This window comes from Cavia porcellus, unplaced genomic scaffold (assembly GCF_034190915.1).
Source record: "Cavia porcellus strain 051 isolate PalLab524CR breed Dunkin Hartley unplaced genomic scaffold, mCavPor4.1 scaffold_29, whole genome shotgun sequence".
NCBI classification, from domain to species: domain Eukaryota; kingdom Metazoa; phylum Chordata; class Mammalia; order Rodentia; family Caviidae; genus Cavia; species Cavia porcellus.
The window spans coordinates 40,574,657-40,592,285 of record NW_026947512.1 but is presented as its reverse complement, the minus strand read 5'-3'; the positions used below and the strand labels follow the sequence as shown (position 1 = coordinate 40,592,285).

General features: G+C 42.3%; 1 protein-coding gene and 1 non-coding gene across 9 annotated transcripts in view; one reads left to right on the top strand and one right to left on the bottom strand.

The window, feature by feature from the left end:
• Positions 1 to 17,629, top strand: part of Fut10 (fucosyltransferase 10) — an 84,006-nt gene that overhangs the window by 6,542 nt on the left and 59,835 nt on the right. For 4 of the 8 annotated variants that reach the window (XM_063240057.1, XM_063240050.1, XM_063240052.1 and 1 more), the window contains exons 1-2: positions 660 to 919; positions 6,928 to 7,222. In XM_063240057.1, coding sequence (XP_063096127.1) covers positions 839 to 919; positions 6,928 to 7,222 — 376 coding nt within the window. In that variant the 5' untranslated portion in view covers positions 660 to 838. Of the gene's footprint in view, positions 1 to 568; positions 936 to 6,927; positions 7,223 to 12,651; positions 16,589 to 17,629 lie in introns of those variants that run through there. The other 4 variants (XM_013158015.3, XM_063240055.1, XM_063240051.1 and 1 more) reach the window with 4 other exon arrangements.
• LOC111758294 (5S ribosomal RNA) lies at positions 17,237 to 17,355 on the bottom strand. The gene has a single exon (XR_002792492.2). It is a non-coding gene; the product is annotated as a 5S ribosomal RNA (ribosomal RNA).

The window sequence follows — 17,629 nt, the reverse complement described above, 5'->3', positions numbered from 1 at the left end:
AAATGAGTAATTGGATTTCTCTGCTCCATGACCTTCAACGTATCTTTGGGGTGTATTGGGGTGGTTGATCATTATCCAATTTTGTTCAGCCTGAGCCTTTACCGTCTTCCTAATTTTTGTGGGAGCGGTGGGTGGTCCTGGTACTTTATTTTTTTCCAGGCCTCCTTTATGCTAGCTGAGTAACCAGCCACGGAGCCACACTGCAGCCTTGGGTCCTGGTGATTCCTACTCTGCCTCTCTACTCCTTTGAGACTTAGGAGGAAGCAAGTTCACATAAATGACTTCTGGGATTCCATCTTCTGATACAAGAAAAAATGAAATGAAAGTAGAATTCTAGATTTTGGGTCCTGCCTGTAGGGTAGGCATGCTCTCATGGACTAGGTGGCCTCTAGCAAGTCACTCCACTACCCCAATCTCAGTTTCCCTTCTCTGTGCACGAGGTGCTAGGAATCTGTGATCCCACAAGTCTGAAACTTCTGTGTTCCTGCATGCTAGCCCTGGGAGACCACATTTATTCAGTCTTCTGGAGCATGGCTCATGCTAAAGTTTTCCTGTTCATTTGTTACAGCATTTGTCAATGCCTTCTTGCCTGAAGAATCTCCGGCTGCTCTGATGATGGTTTAAGAGGACTGCATGCTGTTCTTTCTCGATGCCACTCCGGCCCCCTCGGAGCTTCAGATCTCAGTCCTTCATGGAGACCAGGTCCCAGCAGGAATGGCAGTGCAGGAAATTGGCACCCAGATGGCACCTCTGCGTGAAGTCATCTCGGGCCATGGGCTGCCACATGGACACCTGCTAGGGGGGCCAGTCCTCTGTCAGCCACGCGAGGCCAGGCAGCATGGCACGCATTCAGAGGAGGAAGCTTTTGGCCTTCTGCCTGTGCGCGACAGCTACTGTCTTTATGCTCGTCACACTCCAGGTACCAAGGATTCGGGGTGTGTAGTGTGGATCCTTCATTGTCATCCCAGTTCCGTTCTTATGAAACTTTAGGTGCTTTACTTTTATGATTAATCCTTTAGGATCAGGGACTTTCTGTAGAGTAAGGCAAGGAAAAAACATCTGTTTTAAACAGGTCAAACTGAAGTTTATTGAATGAGTGTGGCAGGTGGAAACAAAATCATTGAGCTAGGATGTCAGTCTGTGTGTGACTGGTACAGCACTGGTTTAGCAGAAATTATAGTTCACTCTATCTTATGGCGTCAGGGCTGGGTGGCTCCCTCAGGGTCTCTTATGGTCATTGCTTCAGAAAATGACAGTTTTGGAGAAGCAAGGACTATTGTGAGAATAGTATTTGGAAGATAGTCTATATCTTATAATAAGTACAGAATACAAACAACTGCATGTGTAAATTTATTGACATGTGAACAGATCAAGGACTGTGTTAGGGTGAATGAACGGGAAGTATTTCTCTATTTTTCCTACTTAGTACTTACAGTGAGTTTTTTTTAATTAAAAAATCTTTTTCACTAAAGAGAATAAAACCAAGCAAAGTAAAACACAATAAAGCCAATCAAAATAAAATAGTGAAAGTTATATAGGGCTTCAGAACAGCATAATAAGAAGTCAACAATGGTTACCATAATGCCTCTTGTTATTTCCAAAATTGCTGTCCATACTATTAGCATAATAAAACCAAACAAAACAGAGCAAAATAAAACCAATCAAAAGAGAACATTGAAGAAAACAAAACAATATAATGGAACAAAGCAAAAAAGTGAGAATAATACTGGATTTTAAAGACAAGACAGAAAGAAATCCCCCATAGATGCTATACTGTGTATTGTTATCCTCTAAATAGATGCTCACAATACTGGCTTTAGGGCCATAAAGTCAGTCAAACAATACGAGCATTAAGCTGTTTTTGTGTCTGAGTTGCTATCAGCTCAGCCAGTTGCTTATGGGAGTGGGAGGTGGTGTCTTCTTGTCATCCAGCTTGTGTGCCGGCTTGCTCATGGGAAGGACAGACTGGCTTCCTGTTTCCCTTCCCACCCCAGCATGGCTGAAATGGGAAGGGCAGTTGGCTTCTTTCTTACAATAAGTTTTAACTTTGTTTACTAATCTAAAATCAAAATAATTCCATAGTGATAAAAGTGTATATATATATATATATATACACACACATACACATATATGTATATATTAGATATATTCTTCCTCTATTCAAACGCCAGCTGTTCATTTCACAGCCTGAAGTACTTCTACAGATGATTTATGGATGTGAGTAGTTCAGGTGTGGGACTGATGGCAACTACAGTGTTCTCTGGGCTCTTAAGTCTGCAGCAGCTCCTTTTTCTGATCAGGATGGAGTAATGCAGTGCTGATAAGCGCAGGGTGGGAATCCAGTGAGAGGAAACGTTTGACTGCTTCATGGTCTGTCTTGGAGATACCTAGGGGCTGGGAAGGAGGAACTAGGGTTGTCGGCTTCTCTCAGTGGGAAGTTTTCAGGGGGGGTTTGATCTTTCTAGACATTTGCTGTGGCACTTTACCCAGTTCTGAGAAATGCCTGCGTCTAAGCTAAGGACCCCTCTTTTCATGTCAGAATAGGTTTCCTTGGTTTTTTTTTTTTTTTTTTTTGTCTTTTTTCCTTTTTATCAGTACTGGGGATCGAACTCACGACTACCTGCTTGCAAGGCAGGTGCTTATGCCACTGAGCTAAATCCCCGGCCCCTAGTTTCCTTGTTTTTGAAGGGTGTGCCAGTTCTAAGTGTCCAGAGCATGAGGAGTCGGCTTGAACCTTGGAGCTAAACCGTAGTGTGGCCATCAGAAGGTTTCTCAGTTCTCACTGGCACATTGAGTGTTTCAGTGTTCAGCCTGGTGGTAATGTTATCATAAAAAAATTTTAAAACACCCACCAGTGGAAAAAGAAAGAATGGTTATACATTCAGAGCCACATCTATTCTTAATAGTTTATGAAGTAGGTAGATAAAATAACTTGCCATGGGAAGTAGGATAAAGGAAAGAAATATTAAAAATAAATCATGTTAAGGATCTTCATTGGTTTGCTAAGATTGTCCTAACAAAGGACTGCAAGACGGGCGGCTTGAACAACAGACATTAACTTCCTCATTGTTATGGGGGTCCAGGAGTCACGTTAAGCGGTTAGCTGGTCAGTTCTTCTGAGGTCCCTCTCCCCTCTCCTTGACCTACAGATGGACATCTTCTCCCTGTGTGACCATCCTGTTGTCTGTCTGGACTGGTCCATGTCTAAATTTCCCTTTTTTTGTGGGGACCCTAAGTTATATTGGACTGAGGCTCTAATGATCTCACTCAATAACCTATTTCAAGACCCAATCTCCAAATATATCCACGTGCTGACATACTAGGAGTTAGGGCATCAACATGTGAATTGTTGGGGTATACAACTTATCCCTCCACACGTCTGTGATATAATTTAATGATAGCCTAAACATGCAAATGTATGGTTACCTAAAGTTTAGCTGCAAGGTTATTCTCTAGAGGAAATCATTTGTGGTGTATAGATTTTCCATCTGCTTTTAACTATATTTTGTGTATAATGTCTATAAATTCTTTGGGGTATGTAATAGATATATATTATCCTTATTTTTGCTTACTTTTTAGTTGTACAAATAGTTCATGAATTTTGGAGTTTTTCAAAGCAAATCCTAGGCACTGCATTTCACCTGGACATATGTTAGTATGATTTTGTAACACATAGAAACATTTAAATTTTCACATAACCACATTATTAGTCTCTAACCCAACTAAATTAACAATAATTACTCACTAACTTCTATATCCTGGGCATGCTAAACTTTTCCTAGTTATCTTTAAAAAGCCTTTTTAAAGCAGATTAGTTTGAATCTGAAATAAATCCAACACATTGTCTTAGGTTGATGTCTCTCAAGTTTTTTTTTTTTTTTTCTTTTAGAAAATTCTTTTGCCTTATCTTTTATTTGATGTCATGGATTGCTTGAAGAAACGAGCTTATTTTTCCTTTTGAATTGTCTAAATCATGGAACTGTCTGATTTTATCCCCATGATTTCAATATTTTCTTTTATCTACCCCCATACTTCTTATAACCTGGTAGTGCTATCTGTGGATAAGTATATTTTTGAAGGCTATTTGTCAGAAAAATCTGTTCATAACACAATCCTTATGATTTGTAAGTGAAATTATACTTTACATAGGAGACATTGATCAGAAGTGTGGAACAAATATTATCTTTGAAGTTATATCCCATGGCTTTTTAAAAGCCTTTTTTTTTGGTTGCTAGTACTGCAGGTCAAATGAAGATAGTTTGGGACTGTGAGTCAGCTCTCTTTCTGTCAAGCTTCTGGGGAAGAGCCACCTTATTATATTATAAAAATGCTGAGAAAGCTATTGGCAAGGGTTAAACTAATAATTTTCAGGACCATTTTGCTGTTTTAATGCAGATTTGTGTCAGAGGTGATCCATGATTTTTTAAAAGCAAATATAATTTCTTACTCCTTTAGGAGTACTGCTAAATGGCTCTCCCTCAGTGGTTCTGAATATTTTTATAGGCCTTGGGTCCTTTTGAGAATCTAACGAAAGTTAGGGCTTTCCCCAGGAAGTTACAGACTCCATTGCCACATCAGCGGCCGACCAGTGGCTCTTTCCTCAACCCGCTGAGTTGCTCATGGAAAAGACATGGCCCCAGGTTGTTAAAGAAGGACTCCAGAGGGAGCATTCTCTTTGGCTGGAGGAGGAATTAGTGGCCATTCTTGGAGTCCTTAGCAGTGATGGTGAACCTTTTAGAGACCCAGCGCCAGACTACAACTCAAAAAACATTTATCATAAAGTGCCAACATTGCAATTAAACCTGAATACTGAGGTTTTACTTTAGGAAAAAAAAATAACTCATACATTAACATCCTTTATCTTAAAAGAGAAAACAATAATGCACATATCCCAAGTTGGCCAGCATGGCCTCAGAGGATGGTTCTCCATTTACCAAAACAGCAGATCCCCGAGTCTCTGCTGTAAAATGGCTTAATATTTGCATATAACCTATGCACCTTCTTTGTATACTTTAAAGTATCTCTGGATTTTTCATAGTACCTAATACAATTGAAGTGCTATGTAAATAGTTGTTACATTGTTATCATTTAAGGAATAGTGATAGGGAAATGCATCAGTTGCATTCAGTATAGTTGTGATTTTTTTTTTCTTTTTTGACTTTTTGAGACAGAGTTTTGCTATGCAGTTCAGGCTGGCCTTGAAGTGACTTTATAGCCAAGTCTGTCCTCGAACTCGTGGCAATCCTCCTGCCTCAGCCTCCTGAGTGCTGCGATTACAGGCATGTACCACCATGCTTGACCCTAGATGCAGTTCTTTCTTTGAATATATTTGAGCCATGGTTGGTGGAATCTGTAGATAAAGTAACCTGTGAATATAGAGGGGTTGACTGCATAAAAGTGCTTAATCTGCTCTCTGGGTTTCAGTCTGTCTGTCAAGGGTTCAGGTACACATAAAATGAGGCAGCCTTTTGCTAACACTGTAGCAATGCCATGTCAATGTCAAATTTTAAAATTTAGCACAGAGGTAGACCTTTGGAGGATGGCTGCCCCCTAGTTTGTGTCCCATTCACTTTGCCCTCCCCTGTAGGGTGAGCAGTCATAGACTAGCCTGGGATAGTTAAAAACTGCAGTCTGATGTGGAAAGGAGTGGGAGGCTTGTTCTCAGTGGACGGCTGGGTCCCTCAGGACGACTCTTGGGAGTGTGACTTTGGATGCCACTGCATAGTGTCAGTGCTGTGGTGGGTACAGTTAAAAATGTTACACTCATATTTGACTTCTTCAATAGTAGTAAGAGAAGTCAGTCGGTAATTTATAACTCATTTTCCCTAGTGTGTAATCTCTGGTAGTAGACAGGCAAAAGCTCATTTATGATGAATTTCAAGGGACAGACCCATTGTGGATACTGTATCTGTGTATGAAGTTGGGTGGATGGATCTGTGATCCCATGGAACTATTTGGCATCCCCGGAGGTATACGTTTTGGGGGCTGCATCCGTGCTGTAATCCACAGACCTGTGGAGATGTCACTTACGTGGCAGAAGGGACTTAGCAAGTGGGGTTAATGTCACGTATCATGAGTTGGAGCATGGCTTGGATGTCAGTGTGTCCCTCCCAGTTCATGTCTGGACGTCAGCATCCCCAGTGCAGCAGGGTAGACAGGTGGCCTTGATTGCAGGATCGTGCGAGTCATCTCGGGAGCGGGTTTCTAATAAGAGCATGAGTTGGCGCTCCTTCCTTTCTCTTGAGCTCCTCAACCTTGGACTTCCCAGCCTCCAGAACTGTAAGAAATAAGTCTCTATAAATGATTTGACTTTGGAAGGAAGAAGAAGAGGAGAAGAAGGAGAAGTTAAAAAAAAAAGATGTGTTATGTACATGTACTGTCTCCCCATGATAAGTGTAATCATATATGCAAAGATGTACTAATAAAAATATAAACAACTAAAAAAATTCTAATCTTGGCTTTCATTACAAATGTAATGTGTAATGGAAGTATTTGTATTTCATTGCAAGTATGGAAATTATCCTGATTAAATTGTGGTGCCCAGTATAGTCACATGAATCGTTAAGAGCAGAAAACCTTCCGTGGCTGTGGTCAGAGAGGGGTCAGGATGGTCCCAGAGGGACGTACTGCTGGCTTTGGTGGGGAGGAAGGGGCCACAGGCCAACTTTAGGGTTGGCCTCTAAAAGATAGAAGAGTCAAGAAAATGGATTCTCCCCTGGAATCTCCGGAAAGGAACGTGGCCCTGCTGACCCTTTGATTTCAACTCAGTGAACCCCATTTCCAGCTTCTGACTGCCAGAGTTGTGTAATAATAAATGTTGGTCGTTTCAAATTTCAGATTCAACAGAAAGTGAACAAGGCACTCCGTCATCCAGGTGACTGGCAGGTGTGCAGGAAGAAATTGATAATAACTGTCTTTGACTTTCAGGTTGTGGTTGAGCTGGGAAAGTTTGAAAGGAAGAAGTTTAAAAATTTCCATTTACAAGATGGACGTACCAAGGTGGAGGAAGAGTCTGACCATCTTAATGTGTTTTTTAAGAAACAAACACTGACCTTGAATAGGAAGCAAAAGTTGGAAGTTGGCGACCACCCCATCATGCTCTGGTGGTCCCCTCTGACTGGGGAAACTGGGCGGCTGGGCCAGTGTGGAGCAGACGCTTGTTTCTTCACCATCAACCGAAGCTACCTACACCATCCCATGACCAAAGCACTGCTCTTCTATGGTAAGTAGGCGTTCTTCTCTCTCCCTTTGCTCTCAGCTGACCCTACAGCTCTGACCCTGCTTGTCTCCCAAGTAGGAAGTGTTGGCCTGGAAGATGGTTTGGGCCACGTGATTTCCTGTGTTTGCTCTGTGGAAGGCCTGATCATTTAGCAGACACAAAAACTAAACAAACCTGGCACATGTCTGTAATCCCAGCACTCAGAAATCTGAAGCAGGAGGATTGCTATGAGTTCAAGGCCAGCCTAGGCTATATAGCAAGTTCAAGGCCAGCTTAAACTACATTATGAGATTCAGTCTCAAAAAAACCAAGCTAAACCCAAACAAAGCCACAAAAACAGAAAAGAAGAACTAAATGAGTCTGCCCAACATAGAAGCGGTTAGCTCAGCTACTTCGGTTTTATGAAGAGAGACAGGATGTTTTCTCCTGTCTTCACAGTTAGGTCTTCTGCTTACTGATTTTGCTGTGAAATATATTGGGTAGTGCTGATACTGTGAGATCTATTAAAAATGTCACTTGTAATGAAAACTATGTGCTGTGGGTAGTGAGAAGGAAGAAATGGAAGGATTCTGGCTCAGGGAGCGGGAGGGAGCGCACTGACACAGGAGATTCAGGCTGGCCATTACAAGGTGGCCCGCTTTCACAGAGTGGCTGGTAGGCTGGGGTCTTGTTCCTTACAATCTCAGTCCCAGTGTCGTAGCTCTGATTCAGTCCTAGCTGCAGGGTGGTCTCATTTTCATGGAACGATCCTAGGTTCCCGAAAATGGCTGGAGACTTCCAGGCATGATTGAATGTCTGCACACTTCCCATCCGGAAAGTCTCAATCTTGACTGGATAAGACTGTATGTCCACCCAGGGCTAATTAACATCATTTTGCCAGCTTTTAGACAGACACTTCCTAAATGATTAACATATCTGTATGCAGAGCTGAGAAGAGATTGGACCCAAGATTCGCAGTAACAAAGCATAAGACTTGGAAGACAAAGTTTATTTTGCTTTTAGTCATATATTGGGTGAGCTCAAGTAAAGCAGAGTAGTTCATAGCAAAAATCAAGGAGATTTTGATTGTTATGGCAGATGTTTAATTGTTTGTAAGCCAATCAGAACACACAAGATAATGCTATATTTGTGGATGTTATTTTCAGAGATCACACATAGAAGAGTATCAGTTGTTGCTGGAGGGGAAAAGCCAGTTGGGCTCATACTGCCTGTTGGACCCCTCACACTCAGGCCCATGCATTGTCTTGTGTGGTGTGATGTTTTGCTCTCCACTCCATTCTCTGGAAATGTAGTGTGGATAGCCTCGGTTTGGTTCTACTTTTTACTGTGGTGGGGACTCAGTATATGTGGTTGCCAGGAAACCTACAAAGCTATATTTAGCTTGTTGACTTTTCTAGGACTCCAAGTCTCTACCTGTTCCTGCACTTAGTTTCCTTAGCATCCTCAGAGTAGGTGTTTCTCTCAAGGGTCTCCTTGTCACCCAAATTCCTAGCACACTGACGTGTCAACAGAAGATCTCAGGCCCAAAGTAAGTCTGAAACTTTTGTAGAACTGAGTGTGTACCCTGTTTATTGGTAGGACATTTGAGTCTCTGCAGTCTGGCTCCAACCTGCTTTTCAAGCCTAATTCCTGTGGTGCTACCAACTAAACCTTATGTTTAAAAATCAATGGAATGGTGAAGGAAACTGGTTGGGTACAGCACAGTTCTGAGTAAAACGTAAATAAGGACTGAAGGATATGTTAGCACCAGACCATAGAGGACCTTGAATGTTGGCTCGTGACTTTGTCTTCAATTAGAGGACAGTGTTGGGAGTCACTGAAAGTTGAGTCACCTTTAAAAGTTAACTTGTTACATCTAATACCTGTGAAACATCGATTTCTGATCCCCCTCCATCACTGGATGTTATTACACTGTGCATCCACTATACGCCAAGTACAGTGGCCAGCATGGATAGACCAGATAAATAAGGTAACTATGACATTTGATTTTGTACTCTATGGTCTTCTTTTCACTAGTATATTATATCAGGGACATCAATTCATCTTTGCATCTCCCCCCATTCTTGTGTATCTAACAAGGGGCTTTGTACCTGGGAGATATTCAGAAATACAGTGTCTTGGAGTTGCAGAACCACTGAGAGTGAAGCCTTTCTTTGTAAACATGAAAAGACGGAGGCTTAGGAAAGGGAGGCGTGTGCCGGGGTTGCCAGTGGTCAGGGATAGAGCTGGGCAGGGAACCAACAGACTTTTTTGTCTGAGGGTTCCACATTCTTTTTTTAAAAATTAAAAAAAATTTTTTTAAACTAAAAAAAGTTTTTTTTTTTAACCACCAAGTACATCAGAAAAGAAAGTGACAAAACACCCCCACATCTTTCCTTGAGAAATTAAAAATAAAAGGCAGAATGAAACCAAAAACAAGGTTCCACATTCTTACTAAGTAGGTCATTTAAACTGCAAGTGGGACTCTGGTGCAAGCAGAATTAAAAAGAGGCAGGAAAAATGATGGAGGTATGCAGAGCTGACCTAATTACAGGAAAATGAAACTCCAAGCATTATGGGACCGCGGAACTTCTTCGTAGCCTGCTGTCTCTGTGAAAGTTACTCCCTCTGTGGGATAGGTGGAATACTTCCGTGATAGAATGAATTAGAGAGAGAACTGCTTATCTTTTCAGTTAGTTTCTGTACTTTTTTTTGGTGGTACGGGGTTGGACTTCTGACCTCACACTTACCAGGCAGGCGCTTATGCCAGTGAGCTAAATCTCTGGTCCTTCAGTTGGTTTTGTAGAAAGGTCCTGGAGGGAAAAAGAAGTGAGTTAGTGCTGTGTCTCACTGGCTCAGGAATGCGGCTCCTGGCTCCTCTGCGTGGACTGTGGAGGTTATGGACAGGAAGAGCATGGAATTGGGTTTCTTCCGGGCAGGACCATAGTCCAGCTGGAGTTTGACCCTTGGGTGTTGGCGGGAGTCATAGTGTTTCCCCCAACCTGTTGGAGCAGACTCTGTTTCCCTACCCATGGTTTCTGGGTATATTCTTAAAAGTGATTTCATTTGTCTTCAAAACAGCCTTGGAGGTAGGAATTAACAATATGTATTTTAGCAAAGAGGAAACTATGAAGCCAAGTTAAAGGGCTTCACCTAGATCACATATGCGGGTGGTAGAAACTCAAACTACTCCTGATGGAGAAGTAGAAGATAATATAATTCAATTTATATTTTTAAACATGTAAAAAAGCCAAGAAAATATGAATTGATTCCTTAAGTCTTGGAAAAGGAAGATGAAGATATGCTTCTGTTACCTCCGGGGCTGGATACCCAGCAGGGATGGCAAGTGTCTGGTGCTGAGCTCCAGGAGGTCAGCGTGGCTGCTTGGGGGCTGCGGGTTTCAGCCTGTTTTGTATCAGTTGGATGTGATTTACTGTCACCTTAGCTAGTTGTAGTGGATTGGTAACTGGTGGTCAGCTTAAACACCAGCTGAACTGAATCTGCATGGTAATGAGTATAGATGGCCCATCTGAGCACTGCTGCCAGCATAAAAAGGAGACCTGGAGAGGAAGGACAGCGTTGTGGGTTCTCCTCAGGGATGTTGCTGCTGTTTGGAGCCATTGGTTCTCCTGGAGAAGCTTGTCACTCTGGCTTTCTGGATATGAACTTAGCTGTTATCATCAGAGGAGCTTGAGACTTGTTGAGAACAGTTGCGGTTCAGTTCAGGGGAGCTTTGGTCCTTGAGCATTGCTTCCTGCCTCTAGAGGGAAAGATGTGTGCTGTGCTGTTTAATCTCCAGGAGAAGTTTGTCACGCTGGTTTCCTGATGTGTACTCAGCTGTTGTCGTTGTCAAAGGTGCTGAGGACCTCATTGTAGCTAAGGATGGCAGTGGGCTCTCGGTTTTCAGCTGAACTCAGACAGGTTATTGCCATGGAATCCAGGCCCTTTGCAGCATGCTTCTCAAACCAATCTCTCAAGTGGACAATCGATATAATCTGACAGATTATGGGACTTGGAATGCAGAGGTCCAACATGAGTAGTTTGGAGAGGGCTCCAGGAAAGATGAATGTGTAAAGAAAATCTGGCATTAACACATAATGGAGTGCTAATCGGCCATAAAAAGGATAAATCTGAGTCATGTTAAGTGACATAAACACAAGCTTAAACATCACATTACTTCTCTTAGATGAGAAACAAAAAATATACATAATTTAAGAAACAAAATAAAAGATCAACAATAAGATTCTTTGTAAAGGGAATTTGGAGATAGAGGGACCAGGGAGGCAGGGGAAAGGAAAGAGAAGAAAAAGAACTAAGACCTGTTAAGTACATAGGTCTACTCTTTACAAGAAGATAAACATATATTCAATATGCACTAATAAAAAATAAATATTTTGAAAAGATTATATACCTGTGTCCTCATGGCAGTCTTTTGCTCACATTATTACCTTGGCTGCCACATCTTACCTAGAGCTGTAGTCAGGGGTTGCAAGGAGGACAATTATATACAGGACACATAATTTATAGAATTATTTACAATGGTCACCCAAAGACTCAAATACAAGAAAGTGCAGGAAATCTCTCCATAACACTAACCACCTATAAAGTCCAGCCGAGGGCCTGGATTCCATGGCAATAACCTGTCTGAGTTCAGCTGAAAATCGAGAGCCCACAATGACTCATGCAAGTCTATTTCATGGATCTGTGCTTGGAAAGGAAACACAATCATAATGTACTGGTTCAGTGCCGCAGTAAACAACATTTATATTTGTAATAATGAAAGCACTGGACACAGACAATAGAAAAATGAGTGAGGGAGGAGGACCAAGATGTAGAGCAGAGCACAATAAGAAATAGTTAAATCTGTTTAGAACAGCAAGACAGTAGGACTGAGAAATCAAGAAATAGCATATTGATTGAAGTGCTATTTTTGAAGTATAAATGCAGAGACGGGCCCCCCAAAGAATTGGATACTACGCTCTGGGGAAGGGACGGGGAGTGGGGCTCAGGCAGGACATCACCTGCAGAATTTCACTTTCAAAGCTCTGCAGGTATCCCACGTATATAATGCATTGATTAACAGAGACATTTTGTTTGAGGAGATATTTCAGCGCAAAGGCAGTAACAAAAATTAGTTATATGATTTGTAGGCTTTTTTGCTTTATAAAACACCTTTCAGGAAAAGTGTTAATCAGGTATAGAGGGTAGTATTTCTTACAACTAACATACCTGTTCCCTCCCCTAAAAAGATGGTGTGTTACCATTACTTGATCTTTAGTTTTGCTATTAAAAGCAATTCTGTGTTTTGTTAGGTTTAGTTTTATACAGTGAGGAGGGCTTTAGGAAGTTCTGGGTGTCACGCTGGGCTGGGGATTTTCTCAGCCTTGTTCTGACCTGCTGCTTTCTTCCTTCTTAAGTGCTCTGTTCTGTATTTCTTGTGTTTCCCTTAACAGTCTGGAAGGAAGCTGAGAAGTGAGGAGTGCAAGACTGACCCAGGGGCTGCTGGGCACATTTCTCCGTGCCAGCCTCAGCCATTCCGGCCAGGGAGGCGGTGCTGGCACTGTCCATGGCTGGCAGGTTCTCTGATCCCTGCAGATCCTCCGAGGCACGCCGTGATGTTTTGGCGAGCCTGCCTTTCCGGTGGATGGCACTTGGCCGCAGCGTTCACCATGGTTTTGATCACACCTTGTAAAAAACACAGAAGAGAACTTCTAGACCTGCTCCCCAAAGTGGCAAGATCCATGGGATCTGTGTTTTTAAAGTGAGGAGGATTATTTTGAGGGAGATTGATGGCACAGTGTCTTTCACTGTGAATTTTTAAAAAAGGTTTGAACATTCACTATGTATTTCAATCACATCTCCTACAGCTAGCATCGAAGAAATGATTATTATATTCGTAGTCTCTGTCAGGTACTGGGATTATTAAATAAAAATTTGCCTTATAGCATGGAGCTTATGAAATATGTAAAAAGGGTGCTGCCAGAGAGGGGTAATTTTTTTCACTGCTGGGCATGGAACCTCAGGGCCCAGTTGGAGCCTGAAGGAGGGCATAGTGGTGAGGTTTGAGTTGGAGGCCAGCAAGGCCATCAAGGGTGTCATCTCATGAAGGAAGAAGTTGGGTGTTTTCAGTGGTGGGATTGAACTCAGGGTCTTACGCATGCTAGAGAAGCATTGTGGCTGAGCTACACCTCCAGCTTCAAGAGGTTTGATATATTCTGAGTGTTATCAGGAAACGTCAGAGGGCTTTAATCAAGGCTAATGTGGTTTGAGTTGTATTTGGCTTGGTTTTAACTATGTTTCAAAAACCTTTCTCTGGGTTTCTCCTGGAGGCCAGGTTGGAATGGGAGAGCAGAGGCAGGAGAGTTTCTGTGAAAGCAGTGGAACTGGTGATGCCCTGGATTAGGTTGGGGGCTGTGAAAGAAGAAAGCAATTGGTCGATTTGAGATGCGAGTTGAAGTCAAGATTTGTGTTTTACCGACGGCTTATGGTGCCTGTGTTCATACATGCAGGTGTTCAATGAGAGAAATTAACTGAGTTTGTTTATTTAACTCCTTGGCCTCTTGGACACTTTGTTCAGCCTCACCACCTCTGATCCATTCAACTTATAAATGCAGTCATTATTTTCCTTTTTGGCAGGTGAAAAAGTCAGTAAATTGTTGATCACTAAATATTTTGATTCTACAGACATGTACATATTTAATATGTCACTTTCCTGAGTATGGGCATCTAAATGTGACATCCACACATGTGGTAACTGTATTTCAGTTGTATGTGCTTAAAATTTAAGTATGCATCTGGTAAGGAGTTGTGCAGTTCACTGCCCACAATTTTCTTCTTTTTAATTTTTAAAAGGAATGTGATCAAGTTTTTATTTTAGTTTGTTAGTATATGTTTGGTGTTTTGTTTTTGATTTTTTTATCGGTACTGGGGATTGAACTCACAACCACATGCTTGCAAGACAGGCGCTTATGCCACTGAGCTAAATCCCCATATACCCCTAGGGTATATGTTCATATTTATGCACTTTACACTTATCTTGGGGAGTGGTTCCATGGATGTATTACGCCTTGTTTTTCTTCTTTTTTCTTTAATCCCCTTTGCCTTCCCTTTCTTGCGCTCCTCCCTCCCCCTGGTTCCCCATCACCTTTTTCTTACTTGTTGATCCTGTTTGTTTGGATACATGTTGCGGCCTATAGTATTTACATTGATGGGGTTATGGGTTCCTGAATTGCACATGTTTTTATTCTTCTCTGTCCCCCTTCCCTACCCCATCGCTCCTGCCCGAGACTTTCAACCTCTAAATATATTAATATGGATTTGTGAGATGCCTTCATTTTACTAATGAAGCTATTGGCAGTTTATCAGTCTAGAAGAAAGACATCTATACACATTATGTGTGTTTTAGAAACATTAATTGTGTGAGTTTATGATATTTTTCTTAGTAAGAGTCTTTTTGAAAGCATGTAGACTTGCTTTAGTTTTTTTTAACTGAATCTCCTTTCTGAGCACCTGATATTCCTTTCTTTGTCTTGGCCTGGTTCACTACAGCTAAAGTTTTTTTAGGATGTGGTCCAAGGAAGCAAGAGCGGGTGATACCTCCCGGGTGTCACCTGGGAGGTGTCACCAGGAAGTTGGAAGAGGAATGCAAGATGGAATAATCTCCCCAGAAAACATAGCTGGGGGAAGACACACGGAAACATGTCTTGGAGAAGGAATACAGGGAATTTATTTTCCATTTCTTTCTTGTCTTATCACTGCTCAGAATGTGCCCGGCACTTTGGGCCATGTCGTTTGGTCCCTTGGGCAGGCTGTGGACAAACCAGACCCAGGGCCAGCACCTGCAGCGCCGTCAGCAGGCCAGGCTTGGGTGCATGTGCTGGGCCAGCCTCTTGGCAGCTGCCCTTCCGTGTTGGCGAGGCAGCTCCCAGAAGAAGGAAAAGCCCTGTCAGGTTAAATGTGAGCCCCTCAGCGTACGGGGGGCAGTGCTGCCGGGGCGGTGCCACCATAGAAGGTGGGAAGACATCAGTGATCCTGCCCAGGGGCTCAGAACCTCTTCTCTCTGGCTGGGGGGAGCATGCCGGTGCTGGCACTGGCGGTCTTCATGGAGGCGTCTGTGACACCAATCAGAAAACCAAGGTCTGGTCTGGTCTTTCTTCAGTGTTGACAGGCGTCAGTGATGATGGGAAGGAAAAGAGAGGTCACTGAATTTCTTCCGTATTTATTTACTTGTTTGTGGTGGTGGTGGTTGTCCTCCTGTTCCTCCTCTTCATTCTCTTCCTCCTCCTTCCTCCCCCTGCCTGGAGCTGAATTAAACCCTAGGCTGTAATTAGCAGGATGCTTCCTGGCCGCTCCATCCTCTCTCACCCCACACACTGCCGCCTTCTCTCCTCTGTGGTCGCCCTAGGTGGTTTCAAGATAGTGAGTCTAGTGGAGGTGACTTGGAGAGAAAGAGAAACAGAAACAGGGAAGAATGAAGAGCAGGTGAATCAGAGGATGAGATTCAAGGGACTTCTTTAAGTACTGTGCCTCTTGAGGACCTGCTGCAGGGCTTACTTTTTGAAAAGAACACTCTGTGAATGATTTTAAATGCACCCTTAAGCTACAAGGCAATTCATCAAAGTTTAAAGCATGGTGAGTTTGTTTTGAAGGGTTTACTTAAAGATGTTGGTTATCCTCTTTATCACCCAGAAAATACTTGTTTAGTTTTAAGAATATAAATCAGATTAACCAAACTATGTTAACTAATGTTTGTAATGGTAAACAAAATATTGCAATTTGGACAACTTTATAATAGGTTATCTTTTTAAAAGTATTCTAGTAGGCAAGCTTTTGTTGACACTTTTATATAAGCAGTATGGTCAGAATTTCTGTATAGCAGGCACTGTGACGTGGAAGGAGCATTGGTCTGGGAATCAGGAGGTCCCAGTTTGAATTCCAGCCTTAATACCATTCATGTGACCAATCTAGAGTAGCAGTTTCCAAATTCAAATCCAAGTATATATCTGCGAAAAAATATATTTACCTGGAAAAAAGAAGAGAAAGATATTTTATCTTTCATCCTCTACCAAATCAGAATCTCTAGAGGTCTAAGAACCTCTATTCTTTATGCAACTTTCTAGGAAATGATGCGCTGGCAGTCTGTGGGGAGATGCTGGGGACAGTTCTTAGGTGATCTCAAGGCGGCCTCCGTGGCTAATGTTTTTATGACTTAATACAAACTGTCTAAGTTTCATTAAGGGAATTTGTAGAAATATGTTTGGCCTTTCCTCTTGTTGTTGCTCTTATATGTCTGTGATTTATTGGGTGCTATTATTTGGTAAAAAAAATTGTAGTATTATGTCGTGTGAAAAATAAAATCCTTAAAGAAGGCTTTTGCCTTCTGACAAAGTTTCCAGGAATTTTTGTGTTGAAATTGAAAAAGTACAACTGGATCTATGAATTTTATAGATTTTCCCCCTAGGAATTATGCATTTAAGGCCTTCTTTTAGCTCTAAAACTGTGCAATTTATTCTTTTTTTTAAGATGCTGGGGATTAAACTGAGGACCTTTTGTATATCTAGGCACATGCTCTACTGCTCAGCTACATCTCCAGACCTAAACAGAATGTATTAGTTTTTCGTCACTATGAAAATGTTTTGAATAACTAATGTGTAAGGACAAAAGGTTTGTTTTGGCTCATGGTTTTAGAGGTCTCAGTCCATGGTTGGTTGGCCACAGTACTTGTGGACCTGTGGCAAGGCAGTACACTGTGATGGGAGCAAATGAGAGAGGAATCTGCTCACCTCGTGGCCATCAGAAAGCAAAGAGAGAGGCAGGGGGAAGGGCCAGGATCCAAATATCCCTTCGGAGGGCCTGGCCTCAGTGGTCTAACTTCTTTGCACTAGGCCCAATAGCTGTGTAGGTGGTTGACTAGACCATCCACATGAAGGACTTTGGAGGATCCTTACTGAAACCATAGCATAGCATCTGCTGATTTCTAGAAGTTCAGGACTAGCAGCCCCTGCTTAGAATAAGGTTCCTTTTTTTTTTTTTTTTTAAAGCCTACAGCACCCGGTAGTCCCAGGCGGTCTCCCATCCAAGTACTAACCAGGCTCGACCCTGCTTAGCTTCCAAGATCAGATGAGATTGGGCGCGTTCAGGGTGGTATGGCCGTAGACTAGAATAACGTTCTTAATGCTTAACTGAGGATGAGTGGAAGCATGTGGGTGCTGGAAGGAAGGGCTGCAATTTCTCCCCTACTATCCCTACTTAGACCTGGAATGCATAGTCTCTTGGGGGACTTGTGCTTGTGCCTGTGAAAGTATAAAACCATTGAAACTCTGAGGTGGGAGACATTTGACTCAGCTGTCTGCCACAGTGTGCAAGTTGCTAGTTTCCCTTGGAACAGTCTCTTTATTCTTCTGTGACCAAAGACTATCAAGTTCTTGGTTT